This window comes from Tachysurus vachellii, chromosome 11 (genome assembly GCF_030014155.1).
Source record: "Tachysurus vachellii isolate PV-2020 chromosome 11, HZAU_Pvac_v1, whole genome shotgun sequence".
Taxonomy (NCBI): domain Eukaryota; kingdom Metazoa; phylum Chordata; class Actinopteri; order Siluriformes; family Bagridae; genus Tachysurus; species Tachysurus vachellii.
The window spans coordinates 14648878-14662614 of NC_083470.1; the positions used below are offsets into that span (position 1 = coordinate 14648878).

Here is a 13737-nt window from a genome sequence, read left to right on the forward strand (position 1 = left end):
AAAATAAATAAATCCTGTTTGTCTATATTCCCAAATTTTATATTGTTAAAATACACATAAAGTGATTTTTATGCTTTTGAGACATTTTTACATAAATCTGTAAAACCAAATCAATGCTTAAAACATATCATGGTGTCAGCCTGTAGCAACTAGTGCTAAGACTCAGATCTTAAAACTGTATTTCTTCATTAGTGACACTTGTGGACTCTGAACTTAAAGTGTCTCCTTTCTCAATGATTATCAGTTTTCCATTACTTTGCCTTATCAAACATCTCTGGAAAATTGTCCCTAGGGTGTGATTGCGTGAATGAATGAGTGTGTGTGTGCCCTGCGATGGGTTGGCGCTCCGTCCAGGGTGTGTCCTGCCTTGATGCCCGATGACGCCTGAGCTCCCCGTGACCCGAGGTAGTTCGGATAAGCGGTAGAAGATGAATGAATGAGATGCCTTATCAAAAGCAAGTCCCAGATATCATATATAAATTAGTGCACATATGAATATGATTGAAAAGTGATCGTTAGATGTACATGAAATGCATGTAAACTATCCCACTGTAGCATAAATTGAAATATCACATATATAATAGATTAATTTAACCTTTAAACTGGACTGTTTCACCCCATGTATTTAACCAAGATAACAGTGTTAAGGAAGATAACGCAAGAACAAACTGACCTCATCAATTGAGTTGTACTTTTACAACACACTTGATTTTATAGTCATCAAATCAAAATGACTCAACCTCTTAGAAACCCAGTTACAAGTAACACAAAACATATTTTCTTTACATTTATTATCACGATATTTTTATTCAGTATCTATCATAGCCACTACATGTTAGTCTGTAAATTATACCATATTTCTAGTGGAAATAGAAGTGTATTATAATATGTAAGAACTCCAGTAACAAAAAAATGAAATAAATCAGTGCTGCATTCCCAGAGGCTCACTGGTGAATTTTGTTGGCCAAATGCTGCCTGGTGAGATGTAGCAGCTTCATGAAGAGATCTCCACCAGGGCCATTACTGCTTTCTAGATCAGTTTCATCATCAGTCAGACATGACAGATCAATACTACAGCCCTCTGTAAAAGAGAATGCATGTGATTAATAGAATTATATAATAAAATATAACTATCTAACATTAACCATCAAAAACATATGCATCTTAGGTAAACATACTAAGAACATCAGAGCTTGTGTCTGTATATAATTTACAATTTTAATAATGCAATTATTGCTTAAGTATAACAATTTAACTAATCATTAAACAGCTTACACATTTTTTTCCAATTATCTCTCTGATGTTGCAAACCAAACCACATGGTTTATGAGGAGTTGTAAAATAAAGTTGACCTTATCTCTGTTGATGACTCCTTTAAACACCAAAAGCCACACTGACCTGATGTCTATGCTGATTTTCCAACAAGATCACAGCAGGATTGTTAAGATCACTGCACCCTGACTTTGCTGTGTTTTTTGTCTTACGGACATTTTTTTACCTGAGTTACAGCAGACAGCTGGAGCAGCACAGCGTCCCCTCTCAGATCCACATGCTCTCCCTCCATTCTCACATGGAATGGGAATGTAGTCCTCCTCAGTGCAGCTCAGTGCTTCAGGAGAGCCCACAGAGCAGCCTAAATCAGCTGCACAGCAAATATTAGGACCAAAGCAGCGGCCACTGTCCCTGGGACCACAAGCCATGCACTACAAAATGGGAAAAATAAAGAAATGTATGGTAGTAACCATTAAGTAAAACATTCATCTCTATCCCACCATTCATCATTATATATTTTCATGGTATCTCTGGTGACACATTTAGGATATATACCTTATGTGATCGTGCATCTATTAGAGATCTTTTGCCACCTATTGGGCAGTTAGAGATGTAACAGGCTGAGCATATGGAAAGAAAGCATAACAAAGACACATACAGTGCCCCAGGCATAGCTGCAGAAATGAGAAAAAAGGAATAATTAAATTGTAAACGTTTAAACAGAAATTACAATAGAAGAAAAGACACACAGATTAGAGTGTGACACATAAACTACCTCATCTCTAAATTATTAGCAACATACAGAGTAAAACAGTCACTTACCTCTTGATGAGTCTCTGATGCCGACAGCTGAAAAAGAATGCAAAAGTGATGTTGGAGGTTGGGGACAAAGAAAGCCTTTTTATACTCACTTCGAGGCAAGTGCCACATGGCCACCTCTACATCTAATGTCTAATGATTTAATCTTAATCACAGCAGTTAATAATCTAATTTAGTGACTGATTTGAAGCATTAGTTCCCATGGCCTAATGTCAAGCAGAAGGTCACTACAGACTCGTTTCTCATGTGCGTGATCATGCATTTACCACAGGAGGTTATAATGATGAGAAAGGCACACTTAATCAATAAAAAATTGATTTCACTCTTTCACTCAAATTGTGTTGTATGAATCGTCTACTTTTTTTGTAAGTCCTGAAGATTTATGAACAAGCAGATGATAACTGAGAATAGCAGTAACTGGGCAAAATCTGTTTAGTTCATTATTGATCTGCCATCACATCTAAATATACTGCTTAATGGTGATTTTTTTTAATTGTAATATTCCTGAAAAAGGCTGAGCACATTTGCATGTATGTGCAATAAATGCACATGAACCTAAACCACAGGTGTCACTATGGACAGTGGGCCCCATCATACGTTCTCAGAATGAAGACAGGCCAATTAAAGCATGTTTGTGGGCAGTATTTGACCATGAGGCTGAACTTTGGACACCCCTTGTAAATCTCATAAAATTTGTTGTTTAAAAATATAAAACCGTCAGCAGATATATAACATTTTAGAGATATGCAACAATCATGAAGTTCAGTTGTACAGTTAGCAAACTATGATTTAAAAAACATCTGTTGAACACCAGAATTAATTTCACTCAGAAGGGTAGAAGAGCTTGTATTTTGTTAACACTGGATTTAGTTCATATTTAATCTTGCATACATCTCTCAGTCCTAAATGACTTCCTTTGTTAGGTTTTTTACATGTTGTTACTCATGAATAAAACTGTGATGATACTACACTCAAGGCAGAGGGTAAAACATTTCCTTTTCTCTATCTTTTCTGGAACTCTGTGGCTTGCTCCATTCCCATCAAAACAGACAACTGATAGAGGAGTTATCCCCTATGCATTATAAGGATCTTCCATGTAGTTTTCTTTGCTTGTCTAAAGCATCCACAAAGTGTACAACATTCCTATGATGATCAGCTCTAAATCTATTCATTTGTAAATATTGAGCACAGTTTTCTAATCCACATAAGTGTAAAAGATTGAAGAGGAATGGAGATGTCTATCTAATGTTTCCTTATTTTTCGACAGGAAGGCACAGGCTTGTTGACTTCCTCTCCCCTCCCTTCCTTCCTTCTCTCCGAAGGTACTCATCTGAAAAATGGGAACAAAGTGATTGTTCCTGTTCTCTTTCTTAAGTCACTTCAAATGCTGTTTGCTGTGTTGGAGGCTCATTGTCCAGAGCACGGGGCAAGCGACAGGTAAGCACTAACACTCTCACACACAGGCAGAGGTTATGGTAGTATTTAATCAAGGAGTACTGAGCAAGGAGGAGCTTGAGTTTATTACCTGAATCCATCAGGGACAGAGATGGATTACTCATGTTCAGTACAGTAAGTCTATTTAGTTTTTACAGGTGTTTATGTTTGTTTAGATGGATGTATTATGAGTCAAGAGTTATTGCTCATATTGTTTGGCCATGTAATACCATGTGTCTTAGTAAATTGACTGTAAACTATTCATGTCATGTATGTCATTTTCTTAATGCAAGGCACAAAATAAGGTCAATGTATTTACACCTTCTACATTTTGTAAACACTTTGTGACAAAACAACATGTATTTGTATTAACCACAATTAACCACTGGGAAATTATATGAGGTTTTCTTTACTTATATGGAATTGTTTGCTCAAATGGGGCATTTCCCCAAAATATTTTCTATATTTATTAGACAGTTTGTTAAACACCATTTTTTGGGGAATTCTTTTCAGAGTAATAACAATGTCACAAACCCAAAATACCAAAACGAAGAAGAACTGCTGAAGTTCCGGTATTTCTTTTTTACACTGAATGTTCCCCATTTACTTTCCTTCTATTTAGCAAAGTTAGCCAAAGGCATTCTGTCAACAGCCTGATGAAATTGCGAATTTCACTGCAATTAATCTCTTCTCCATTTCAACTACTTTGGATTTACATTTACCAAAAATACTTTTATGTTTTTCTTTCCAGGCACGTGATGGACAAATCTACAATTTATGGCAAAATAAAAAACCCATCTGACACTAATCTGAGGACTTTTCTAGACTCATAGCTACTATATTTTTTTACTTGAGAGGTTCTTTTATTAGCAGACCGGCAGCTGAACCCCTTTCAATATGAATTCTAAAGATTACGATCCCAAAAGGGCAGATGATTCCCTTACCAGAACTGTTGACCTTTCTCATCTTCCCTACCCTATTGCTCAGCCTGTCCCTACCAAACCTCTACCACACAAATTTATCCCAGAGATGATTGACCTCAACAAACTTCAGTTTCATAGAGTCCTGGGCAGATATAATACAGTGCAGGTCAAACAAGAAACAGTAAAACCCATGCCAATATGGCCTTCACCTCTACTCCTGCACCATCCTTCTCCATACTTCTCACCGCTCCGTCCAAGCTTGGTCCCTTTTCCATTCCTGATGCCAGGCCCAGTAATGCACCTTTCTCCCAATTCATTCTACCAACAAGAGGTGCCAAGATACTACAGAAGAAACACAGATGGTTCCAGAGCTGGGCTGAGCAGTGCTGAGAAACTTGGCCTGAACATTCACATAGATGACAGCTACTATGTTGATGTAGGAGGTGAACAGAAACGATGGAAGTGCCGAATGTGTGAGAAGTCCTACACTTCAAAATACAACCTTGTCACGCACATCTTGGGCCACAGTGGCATCAAGCCACATGGATGTGGTCTCTGTGGGAAGCTTTTCAAGCAGCTGAGCCACCTGCACACACACATGCTAACCCACCAAGGTGCCCGTCCCCATAAATGCCAGGTGTGCCACAAGGCATTCACTCAGACAAGTCACCTGAAGAGACACATGATGCAGCACAGTGATATCAAGCCATATAGTTGCAGTGTCTGTGCTCGAGGCTTCGCCTACCCCAGTGAGCTTAAGGCTCATGAGCTTAAGCATGAGAGGGGCCAAGAAAATGTGTGTGTGGAGTGTGGCCTTGACTTTCCAACACTTGCACAGCTAAAACGACATCTGACAGTCCACCGCGGTCCAGCACAGTACAACTGCAGTGAGTGTGGCAAGACCTTCCAGTACCCAAGTCAGCTGCAAAACCACATGATGAAGCACAAGGACATAAGGCCATTCATCTGTAGTGAATGTGGTATGGAGTTTGTGCAGTCTCATCACCTCAAGCAACACACCCTGACCCACAAGGTAAGTCTTAATGTAGTTGGGGAGAATATTGCAAGTTAACAGTTGCAGAAGTTACAATGACAGAATAAAATGTCAAAATGTTCTGTAACAGACCATGTATTAACTGGATCAGCTTTATCATGTGCAGACTGAGAACCTTGCTTAAAATCTTAAAATTTGTATTCACCTTTTAATAGTTTCAACATTTTAGATTTAGATATTAATGATTTGATATATCAAATTGTCATATCAAGTGCATGATCTATAATTACCTTTAACTATCCTACTTCTTTTTTCTCGTCATTTTGCAGGGAGTGAAGGAGCATAAGTGCCGAATCTGTGGCCGTGAGTTCACCCTCCTGGCCAACATGAAGCGCCACATTTTGATCCACACCAACATCCGAGCCTACCAGTGCCACCTGTGCTACAAGAGCTTTGTCCAGAAGCAGACACTCAAGGCTCACATGATTGTCCACTCAGACATCAAGCCTTACAAATGCAAGGTGAGTCACAGCATGACTTTCATCATGATAACCCAACCAGACGTAAAGTAGGTATTATTATGCGATTAGACTCTCATAACCTGGGTAATAAAGAAAATTAGTAAAGGCCAAGGTCAGGTTAAATCCTTAGTTTCCAGATGAGGCTGTATCTAGTCATAACAACATGAATAACGTCGTTTCACACATCATAAATGAGTTAAAAATAAAATGCATTTTAGTTTGGTTAAATGACTACTTGTCCTTATTAATTCATAGAATATTTCGTGTGAGCTGCAAGCAAATGGAAATACATTGAGAGCATACAGAATATGACATACATGCAAACAAGTGATTTTGGGGTCCTTGATGTTTTGAAACACTTGTGAACTTAGGCTGAGATGGGTGGCTTGAGGCGATGACCAGATAGCTTCGTTTTTGGCAACCTTATGTCTCCTTGTCCATAGGAAGGATATCTCCTCACAAACTGCCCCTGTAACAATAGCGCTCTTGTCCCTTGAGAAAAGTCCCCACAAATAGATTTCAACTCGCTTTCTCTTGTGCTTGGGAGCACTTCCTGTTTTCTCACGGTCCTTTTGGACAGTTTACAGTCCCTCTCTCCTCCTGAAGGAAAGGCCCACCCTAATGAAAAAAATAATGAAGAGGAAGGACAGCACAGGAGTGCCCTTCCCAGTAGGTTTCTGGCCCTTTCTGCTGGCCTCTTCCTTTTGCTGCTCTGCTCACCCATTCATGATTACTCTCAGCTCTAATTGTGTTTGATAACAGCTAAATTTACTGCACTATTTTCTCTGTGTTTCCTCAAACTCTACTTAAGTTTGCAACTCAAATGGAGTAAATGGTGGAAGAAATTTCTGAGTGTTCCTATAAATGTACCATGAAGAAATAAGAGCAATGTTAGTACTATTTCTATAAAACTCCAGGTGTATTAATTATCTGTAGTATGAAAGGTTATATTCTCTTTTCAGCTTTGTGGGAAGGAGTTCAACAGAATGCATAATCTGATGGGCCACATGCACTTGCACTCAGACAGTAAACCTTTCAAGTGCCTGTACTGCCCCAGCAAATTCACTCTCAAAGGGAATCTGACCCGCCATATGAAGGTCAAACATGGCATCATGGACCGAGGACTAGATGCCCGAGGTACAGAGTATTACTAGTCAACAGAGTTTGGGTCACTTTGTACTACCTATTTTTTGCAAATCAAGAATGTTTTTCAAATAATAATCAGAATGTAATAACATTGTCTTCTCTCTGAAGTATTCAGGCACAGAGGAAGGTTATGTCTTTCCAGCCCTCTTCGTCTCCTGTCTCGCTTCAGTCAGGACAAGCCTTTCGATCTGTCCCAGAAGAGACATCCCCATTTCCGCCTTTCTCAGTCAGATGGTGAGAGCCGTGAGGAAGATGAGGACAGCCTCTACAGGATGAGCCAGTACAGCCCTGACCGTTACCAAACTGAATTGGGAGGAGCCAGAGAGGCAGATGATGAAGATGAGGAGGAAGAGGATGGGATAATCCATGAAGAAGAAGAAGATGGCAGTGGGAAGAACTTCAACTTGAGCAAAGAGGAGCTCCAATGCCTACGTTACAGAGAGAGTCAGGAAGGCTCAGTCTCTGATGGAGAACTCTATTGTAGTCGAACCTACCGCAATAGAAAATTAAGCTGTGAATGAAGTCTTGTAAAAATATCTTTAAAATATCTCTGAGAAAATCTGTGAAAGAGTCTTCATTTCCAGTGGCATTGTAGCAACATTGAATTTTAAAATGAAACATATTATTTAAGGTAATTAATATAATTTTTTTTCCAAATGTTACTTATTACATAATCTCTAACAGTGTGCATGCTTTAACCTACTGTATATTGTGTAATTAGATTTACTGTTAATAACGTACGTGATTTCAGAAATGATTGATAAATCAATTGTCCATGTACTGATATTTTCTTCAAATTTAAAATAACCTGTTTTTTTTTTTTTTGTTTTTTTTTTAAGAAATAACATGTAAATAATTTTGTGATGGGTGTTTGTTGTGAAGTATAAATGTAAATCTCTGCCTGTATTTATAAATAATAAATAAATAAATAAAACAAACAAACAAACATAGCTGTGTAGCAATTCTATTACATTTTATTTACATACATGAATTTTCACTTAAAGACATTATGAACTGCCCGGTTCATTTGGAATAAACTCATGTAACTGTTGTATAGAGTAAAAATGCTTCACCAAAGGTTTAATTTCATAAATATACAAGATCAGCATTAGTTGTGTAATTTAGGTGTAATAAAGGTGATAAATTCTTCATTTTCCATCTAAATCGTACAAAAATTCTTTCTAGTACATATTTATATTTATAGTACTAAATTTCTTGGAACATATTTAGCTTCTTGGAAAAGGAAAGGAAGTACAACAGAATGCATCACGTAACCTGATCAAACAACTCTTGTCTGAACTCTGTGGGAGGTTTAGATCACAAGCTTTCAACATCATTTCTGTCTTATGGGAAAGAAAATAAGCAATACAAATGGACACATTTGCAAATGGACACAATACAATACAGCAATACTTTTTGACAATACAAAGATAACTGCAACACTTGCCATTGCAATTCATTACACTATTTGTCATCAGTGGTCTGTTAAGCTGAGGAGTGCATTGATTTCTATTGCTTTCTAAACCAATTGTTTGGACAAATGAATTTTCTCATTCATTTCTCATTTAGTTGCATTAAATACACCTTTATGCAGCTACATTTACATTGAACCGGCGTTCTGCAGAGTGGCATAACATAGCAAGGGCTGGGTATCCAGCCTGTCTATTGTCTGTCCAGACTGGGCATCCAGCCTGTCTAAATGATGGCATCTAACACTCAAGCCAAGGTCCAAATGTACCAGTCATTCACATTGTGTCACTATTGGCATTGCTGCACATTCAGTACAGGGGATATCTACAGTAAATCATACACAGCATGCTCGGCATGGTCATTCATGAGGCAGTGAACACATACCTGGTGCCCATCTTCATCTTCAGACTGTGACATTGACTGCATTGAGTGCAAGTATCAGAATACGTTCATAATATATGAGCTAATCTTTCTAACCTATAACACAATACTACAGTTTACAGTATCCACAAGCATCATGTAACTATGGCTATAAGCTATAAGGTACTAAATCATGAAATTTCTTTAGTAATTTAACTAATTTAACTAAGCTTAATAACTTAAATGTTTTTTTCTTTATTTCTGCCTGTCCTGTGCCTGCTATTTCATTTCATTTTCTTTGTTTCATGTTCATCACTCACAACTAGCTAACTAAACACTGATGGGTTTAGGTTAGGTTATAGTTGTTTCAGTAGCCAGAAAACCATCGACTATATGGAGATGTGACATGGATTACTACGTTTTTTAAGCAATAAATTTTGAAAGCACAGTTTCACAGAGACAATACTGAATAGTAGCTGTAGAACCTAATAATCGATTTTGCACTCAGTAATGATACTCCGACTGTGTTTTCAGGTCAGACTTATATGTTCTATGGTGCCTTCAAAAATGCTATCAAAGGCCCACTTTTTCAAGATGCTACTGAATAAAAATGTCTGTTGAATATGTTTTATTTAATTACACTTCTGCTTGTGTTATCTTTACTTCCAACAAAACAAAAGGATTCATTTTTACAAATATCATTGTCTCTCACCCCTTTTATCTTATTATTATATATTATTAATATATTATATATTATTATATATTATTAATATATTATCTTTCTCAGACAATATCCTTTTTTGTAAGTGTTTTTCGGCCGTTGCAGGCCATCCACACACCTCTATAGGGTGGTGTCCCTTTGTGAAACCATGAACCTGGAAAGGAAGTACTCATATCCTCATCCTCTCTTCCATCCACCTCAGTGTTTCAGTCCCAAGACCAACGGGAAGCACGCAGCACCACAGAATCAGGTACTGCGACTCAGGTCTGCTGAAGTGAAACCTCTGGATGAGTCAGGACAAAGGAGAATCTGTAACTGTCTTTATCATGAGAAAGGTGCAACAAGGTAGAAAATAAAACCACTGTAGTTTTTTTCTCGTCCTACTAGTTCCACTTCTGCTACATAATTGGGAAGGTACACTTCACAAAACATAATAGTTAAACACAAATATAGCAGACCCGTATTACAGTTAAAATGTATTATAGCAAACATTTCAATAATATATCACTATAATATATTTAAACTGTATTATGTACACATTCAACTTTTTAACATTTTATATCCTTAATTTTTCCTTTTATTTTTTTAACTGTTTTGCATAAGTATTTATACTGTATAGTGAAGGTACTGGGTCTGATGACTCGTTTTCTTTCTGTATTGAATAGTTTCTATTTGCATCATGTGCTTTATTTATATCAGGTCATTTACATTCCTGTTTATTCTATGCTGATGCCATTTAGCAGCAAATCTGTGATGTCTGCTGGCCTAACTCAAAATTCAGCAAAGACTTATACTTGAGTGATAAATGAGGCTGTTCTAATAAAATAAAATAAAATAAGACTAACATCAGAACTCAGAAAACAGTTGTCTGTTTACACATTAATTCAAGTGAATTGCAATGTACCTTTCCACTGTGCATTTGTGGTACAATATAAGAGGATGTTTTCCTTAAACCACAAAGCACTGGTAGAAAGCTGAAACCTAAAAACTGTTTCATTTAGACAAGTGATCTTTTTTATACCACTAAAGGAATTTCAGTCCTTTTTTTATTGTATTATACTGTATTACTGTACACCTGTGTTCACATAGGCTAATCAGCATTATAAATCCAGCATAACTGATGTTCATGCTATATTAGTAAACCAAGAAAACTGATTAAAAACATAACTTCTAGCCTTTGGTCCCCAAGACACAACACAGCTGAAAAAATCAAATCATCATGTTGGGTAAATTTGGTATGTTGTATGAGTTAAAACAGACATCTACTGTATACAGACATTCCCATCTATCACCTTTGGTAGATATGGTGACAGTTTAATCAATTTGACTGTAGAAATTGTAAATCTGCCTAAAGTTGTTTAATTTCCTAGCTTGATTGCTTTGTGTTCTTTCCTTCAGTATTCACTGTCATGTTTTATCAAGTCTTTAGGTATTTGTCAAAGTGAAATGAACAATGAAAAAAAAATACATTTCATTTAAGACTATTGCTACTCTCTTCAGAAGTGGTCAACCAACAAAGATCACTCCAAAACGCCATTGCACGCTTACAGGGTTCCTTGGCATGCACTGATTGGAACATTTTTGATGGGAATCTGAATGACAAGGCTTCTGTTATTACTGATTATATAAACTTTTATATCAGCATGTGCATTCCTGTTAAAACAGTAAAGAAATTTCCAAACTCTAAGCCATGGATTACTTCCCAAATAAAACAATGTCTTAAAGAAAAACATAAAGCATTCAGAGAGAAGAACTGTGTTAGCTTGAAATTGGCAAACCGCAATATTAAGAATGCTGTATTTAAGGCAAAACTGAAATACAAGGACAGACTGGAAAATGATTTTTCCAACATGAACACAAAACAAGCATTCCAGACAGTACGGACACTAACAGGATGTGAACCCAGAACAACTTCATGTGCAAATTCTGCAACAGATCCACTACTATTTGTAGAAGAACTGAATGCATTCTACGCTCGTTTTGACAAGCAGGACTTTTCAACTGAATGTGATAACATCTTGAGAGCCCTCCCTCCTCCAGACCCTGATGAATCACCCCCCTTTACCGTGGAAGATGTGAGGCATCAGCTCAGCAGATGTAAGCTGGGCAAGGCCCCGGGTCCCGATGGCATCTCAGCACGGGTGCTGAAGAACTGCGCTCAAGAACTCTCATGTGTCTTTCACTTATTTTTCGGCGAGGTTTATCTCACTGCCATCATAACTTCCATATGGAAAATGTCCATCATAATCCCTGTTCCTAAGAAACCTCAGCCTTCAGAGCTTAATGACTACCGACCTGTTGCCCTTACATCTATAATTGTGAAATGCCTGGAGAAGCTGTTGCTGAAATCTATCTTGCCAGCTGTCAATCCACAACTGGACCCCCTCCAATTTGCCTATAAGGCTAAAAGAGGCACAGAGGACGCTGTAGCCTGTCTGCTGCATCTCCTACTTCAGCACCTGGGTTCCCCTGGCAATTTTGCTCGGATAGTTTTTGTGGATTTTAACTCTGCCTTTAATTGCATCCAAAGACATGCGATGATTCAGAAGCTGTATCACCTCGACATCCCCTCTCGGCTGATTCAACTTATACACAACTTCCTTAGCAACAGGCAGCAAGTAGTACGGATGGGCTTATTTACATCTTCTGCTCTTACTATCAATACCGGAGCACCGCAGGGCTGTGTGTTAAGCCCATTTTTGTATACACTCTACACAAATGACAATATCGGCCCTTTGTCTAGCATAAAATATTTAAAATATTCTGACGACACAGCCATTCTTGCCCTGCTCAGAGACAACTCTGTCATATATTATCACACCACTGTTATGCACTTCACTCAGTGGTGTGAGGATAACCACCTGAATCTGAATGTTAGCAAGACAAAAGAGCTGATAGTCAGTCCCTCAGCACCCTATTGTCATTCAAAATCGACCAGTTGAAATAGTGGACAGCTTCAAATATCTGTGAGTGACACTGTATAACACACTCACCTTTGCTCAGCACATTATGGACATTCAGAAAAGAAGTCATCAAAGACTGTCAGTCATTCGCAAACTCAAAGGACTTAATGTCGCGCCTCGATTACTATTACTACTTTATCAAAGCATTATTCAGTCAATTTTACTGTATTGTTCAACTTGTTTTTTCGGCATGCTTTCTGTTAAAAATATGGTCAAACTCACAAAGGTGTCCAATATTGCTGCAAAAGTTATAGGCCTTCCAACACCTAACCTTATAGAACTCAATAACACAGCTATAGGACGCTTTGCCATTTCAATAGCACGGGATTCCACACATCTACTAAATGAGGGCACAGGTACAGGGCTCTGAGGTGCAGGAGGGCCCGCTTTGGAAGAAGCATGATTCCCTCAGTCATTAAGTACCTTAACAACAGACATCGCTGAGTGTTATTCAGAATGTTTCTTGACATGTGTGTATTATGACTGTTTATGTTTATGTTGTGTGTGTCAAACAAGTGCAGTGTTGTGGAAAAGAATTTCCCCTTTGGGGACAATAAAGTATAAAAGTAAAAAGTAAAAACAAGACATCTCATAGACCGTTGGGTCAGAAAGAAACCCAGGGTAACTTCTAAACATCTAAAGGCCTCTTTTACTTCGGCTAATGTTAATGTTCATGAGTCTGCCATCAGGTGAACTCTGAACATCCTTCAACTTCCTGAACTGCATTGCAAAAAGAAGATTGCTGCGCATGACGTTTGGAAGTGAACAAGCCAGAGGACTATTGGAAGAATTATTTGTAGACGAATGAGTCCAAAATAAATCATTTTGGATTAAATGAGAAGCTTTTTTTTTTAAGGAAAGGAAAATACTGAATTCCAGCATAATATCCTTATACCATCTGTGAAATTGTGGTGGTAGTATCATGCTTTGGGCCTGTATTGCTGCATCAACTTGACGTCATTGATGGAACATTGAATTGAGAATTATACCAGCGAATTATCATGGAAAATGGCAGAAGGCATGGGATTAATTTCCACTGTTATGGTAATGATACCCAGTTATATATCTCATCAAAACCAGATGAAATAGCTAAATTGTCCAAATTAACTGAGTG

At 37.8% G+C, this 13737-nt stretch overlaps 2 protein-coding genes across 4 annotated transcripts; one reads left to right on the forward strand and one right to left on the reverse strand.

The window, feature by feature from the left end:
- Positions 1 to 902: 902 nt before the first annotated feature.
- LOC132853552 (isotocin-neurophysin IT 1-like) lies at positions 903 to 1950 on the reverse strand. The gene is made up of 3 exons (XM_060881387.1): positions 1828 to 1950; positions 1499 to 1703; positions 903 to 1081 (listed from the first exon to the last, which is right to left on the reverse strand). The coding sequence occupies exons 1-3, from the start codon at positions 1942 to 1944 to the stop codon at positions 945 to 947; spliced, it is 459 nt and encodes a 152-aa protein (XP_060737370.1). The 5' UTR covers positions 1945 to 1950; the 3' UTR covers positions 903 to 944.
- A 1427-nt stretch (positions 1951 to 3377) lies between these two features.
- znf366 (zinc finger protein 366) lies at positions 3378 to 8055 on the forward strand. 3 transcript variants are annotated; one of them, XM_060881726.1, is made up of 5 exons: positions 3378 to 3528; positions 4277 to 5481; positions 5772 to 5963; positions 6926 to 7100; positions 7218 to 8055. In XM_060881726.1, the coding sequence occupies exons 2-5, from the start codon at positions 4423 to 4425 to the stop codon at positions 7628 to 7630; spliced, it is 1839 nt and encodes a 612-aa protein (XP_060737709.1). In that variant the 5' UTR covers positions 3378 to 3528; positions 4277 to 4422; the 3' UTR covers positions 7631 to 8055. The 3 variants fall into 3 exon arrangements, with proteins under 3 accessions (XP_060737709.1, XP_060737711.1, XP_060737712.1); XM_060881728.1 differs by having other exon boundaries at positions 3520 to 3660; XM_060881729.1 differs by lacking the exon at positions 3378 to 3528 and adding an exon at positions 4025 to 4097.
- The last annotated feature ends 5682 nt before the right edge of the window (positions 8056 to 13737 follow it).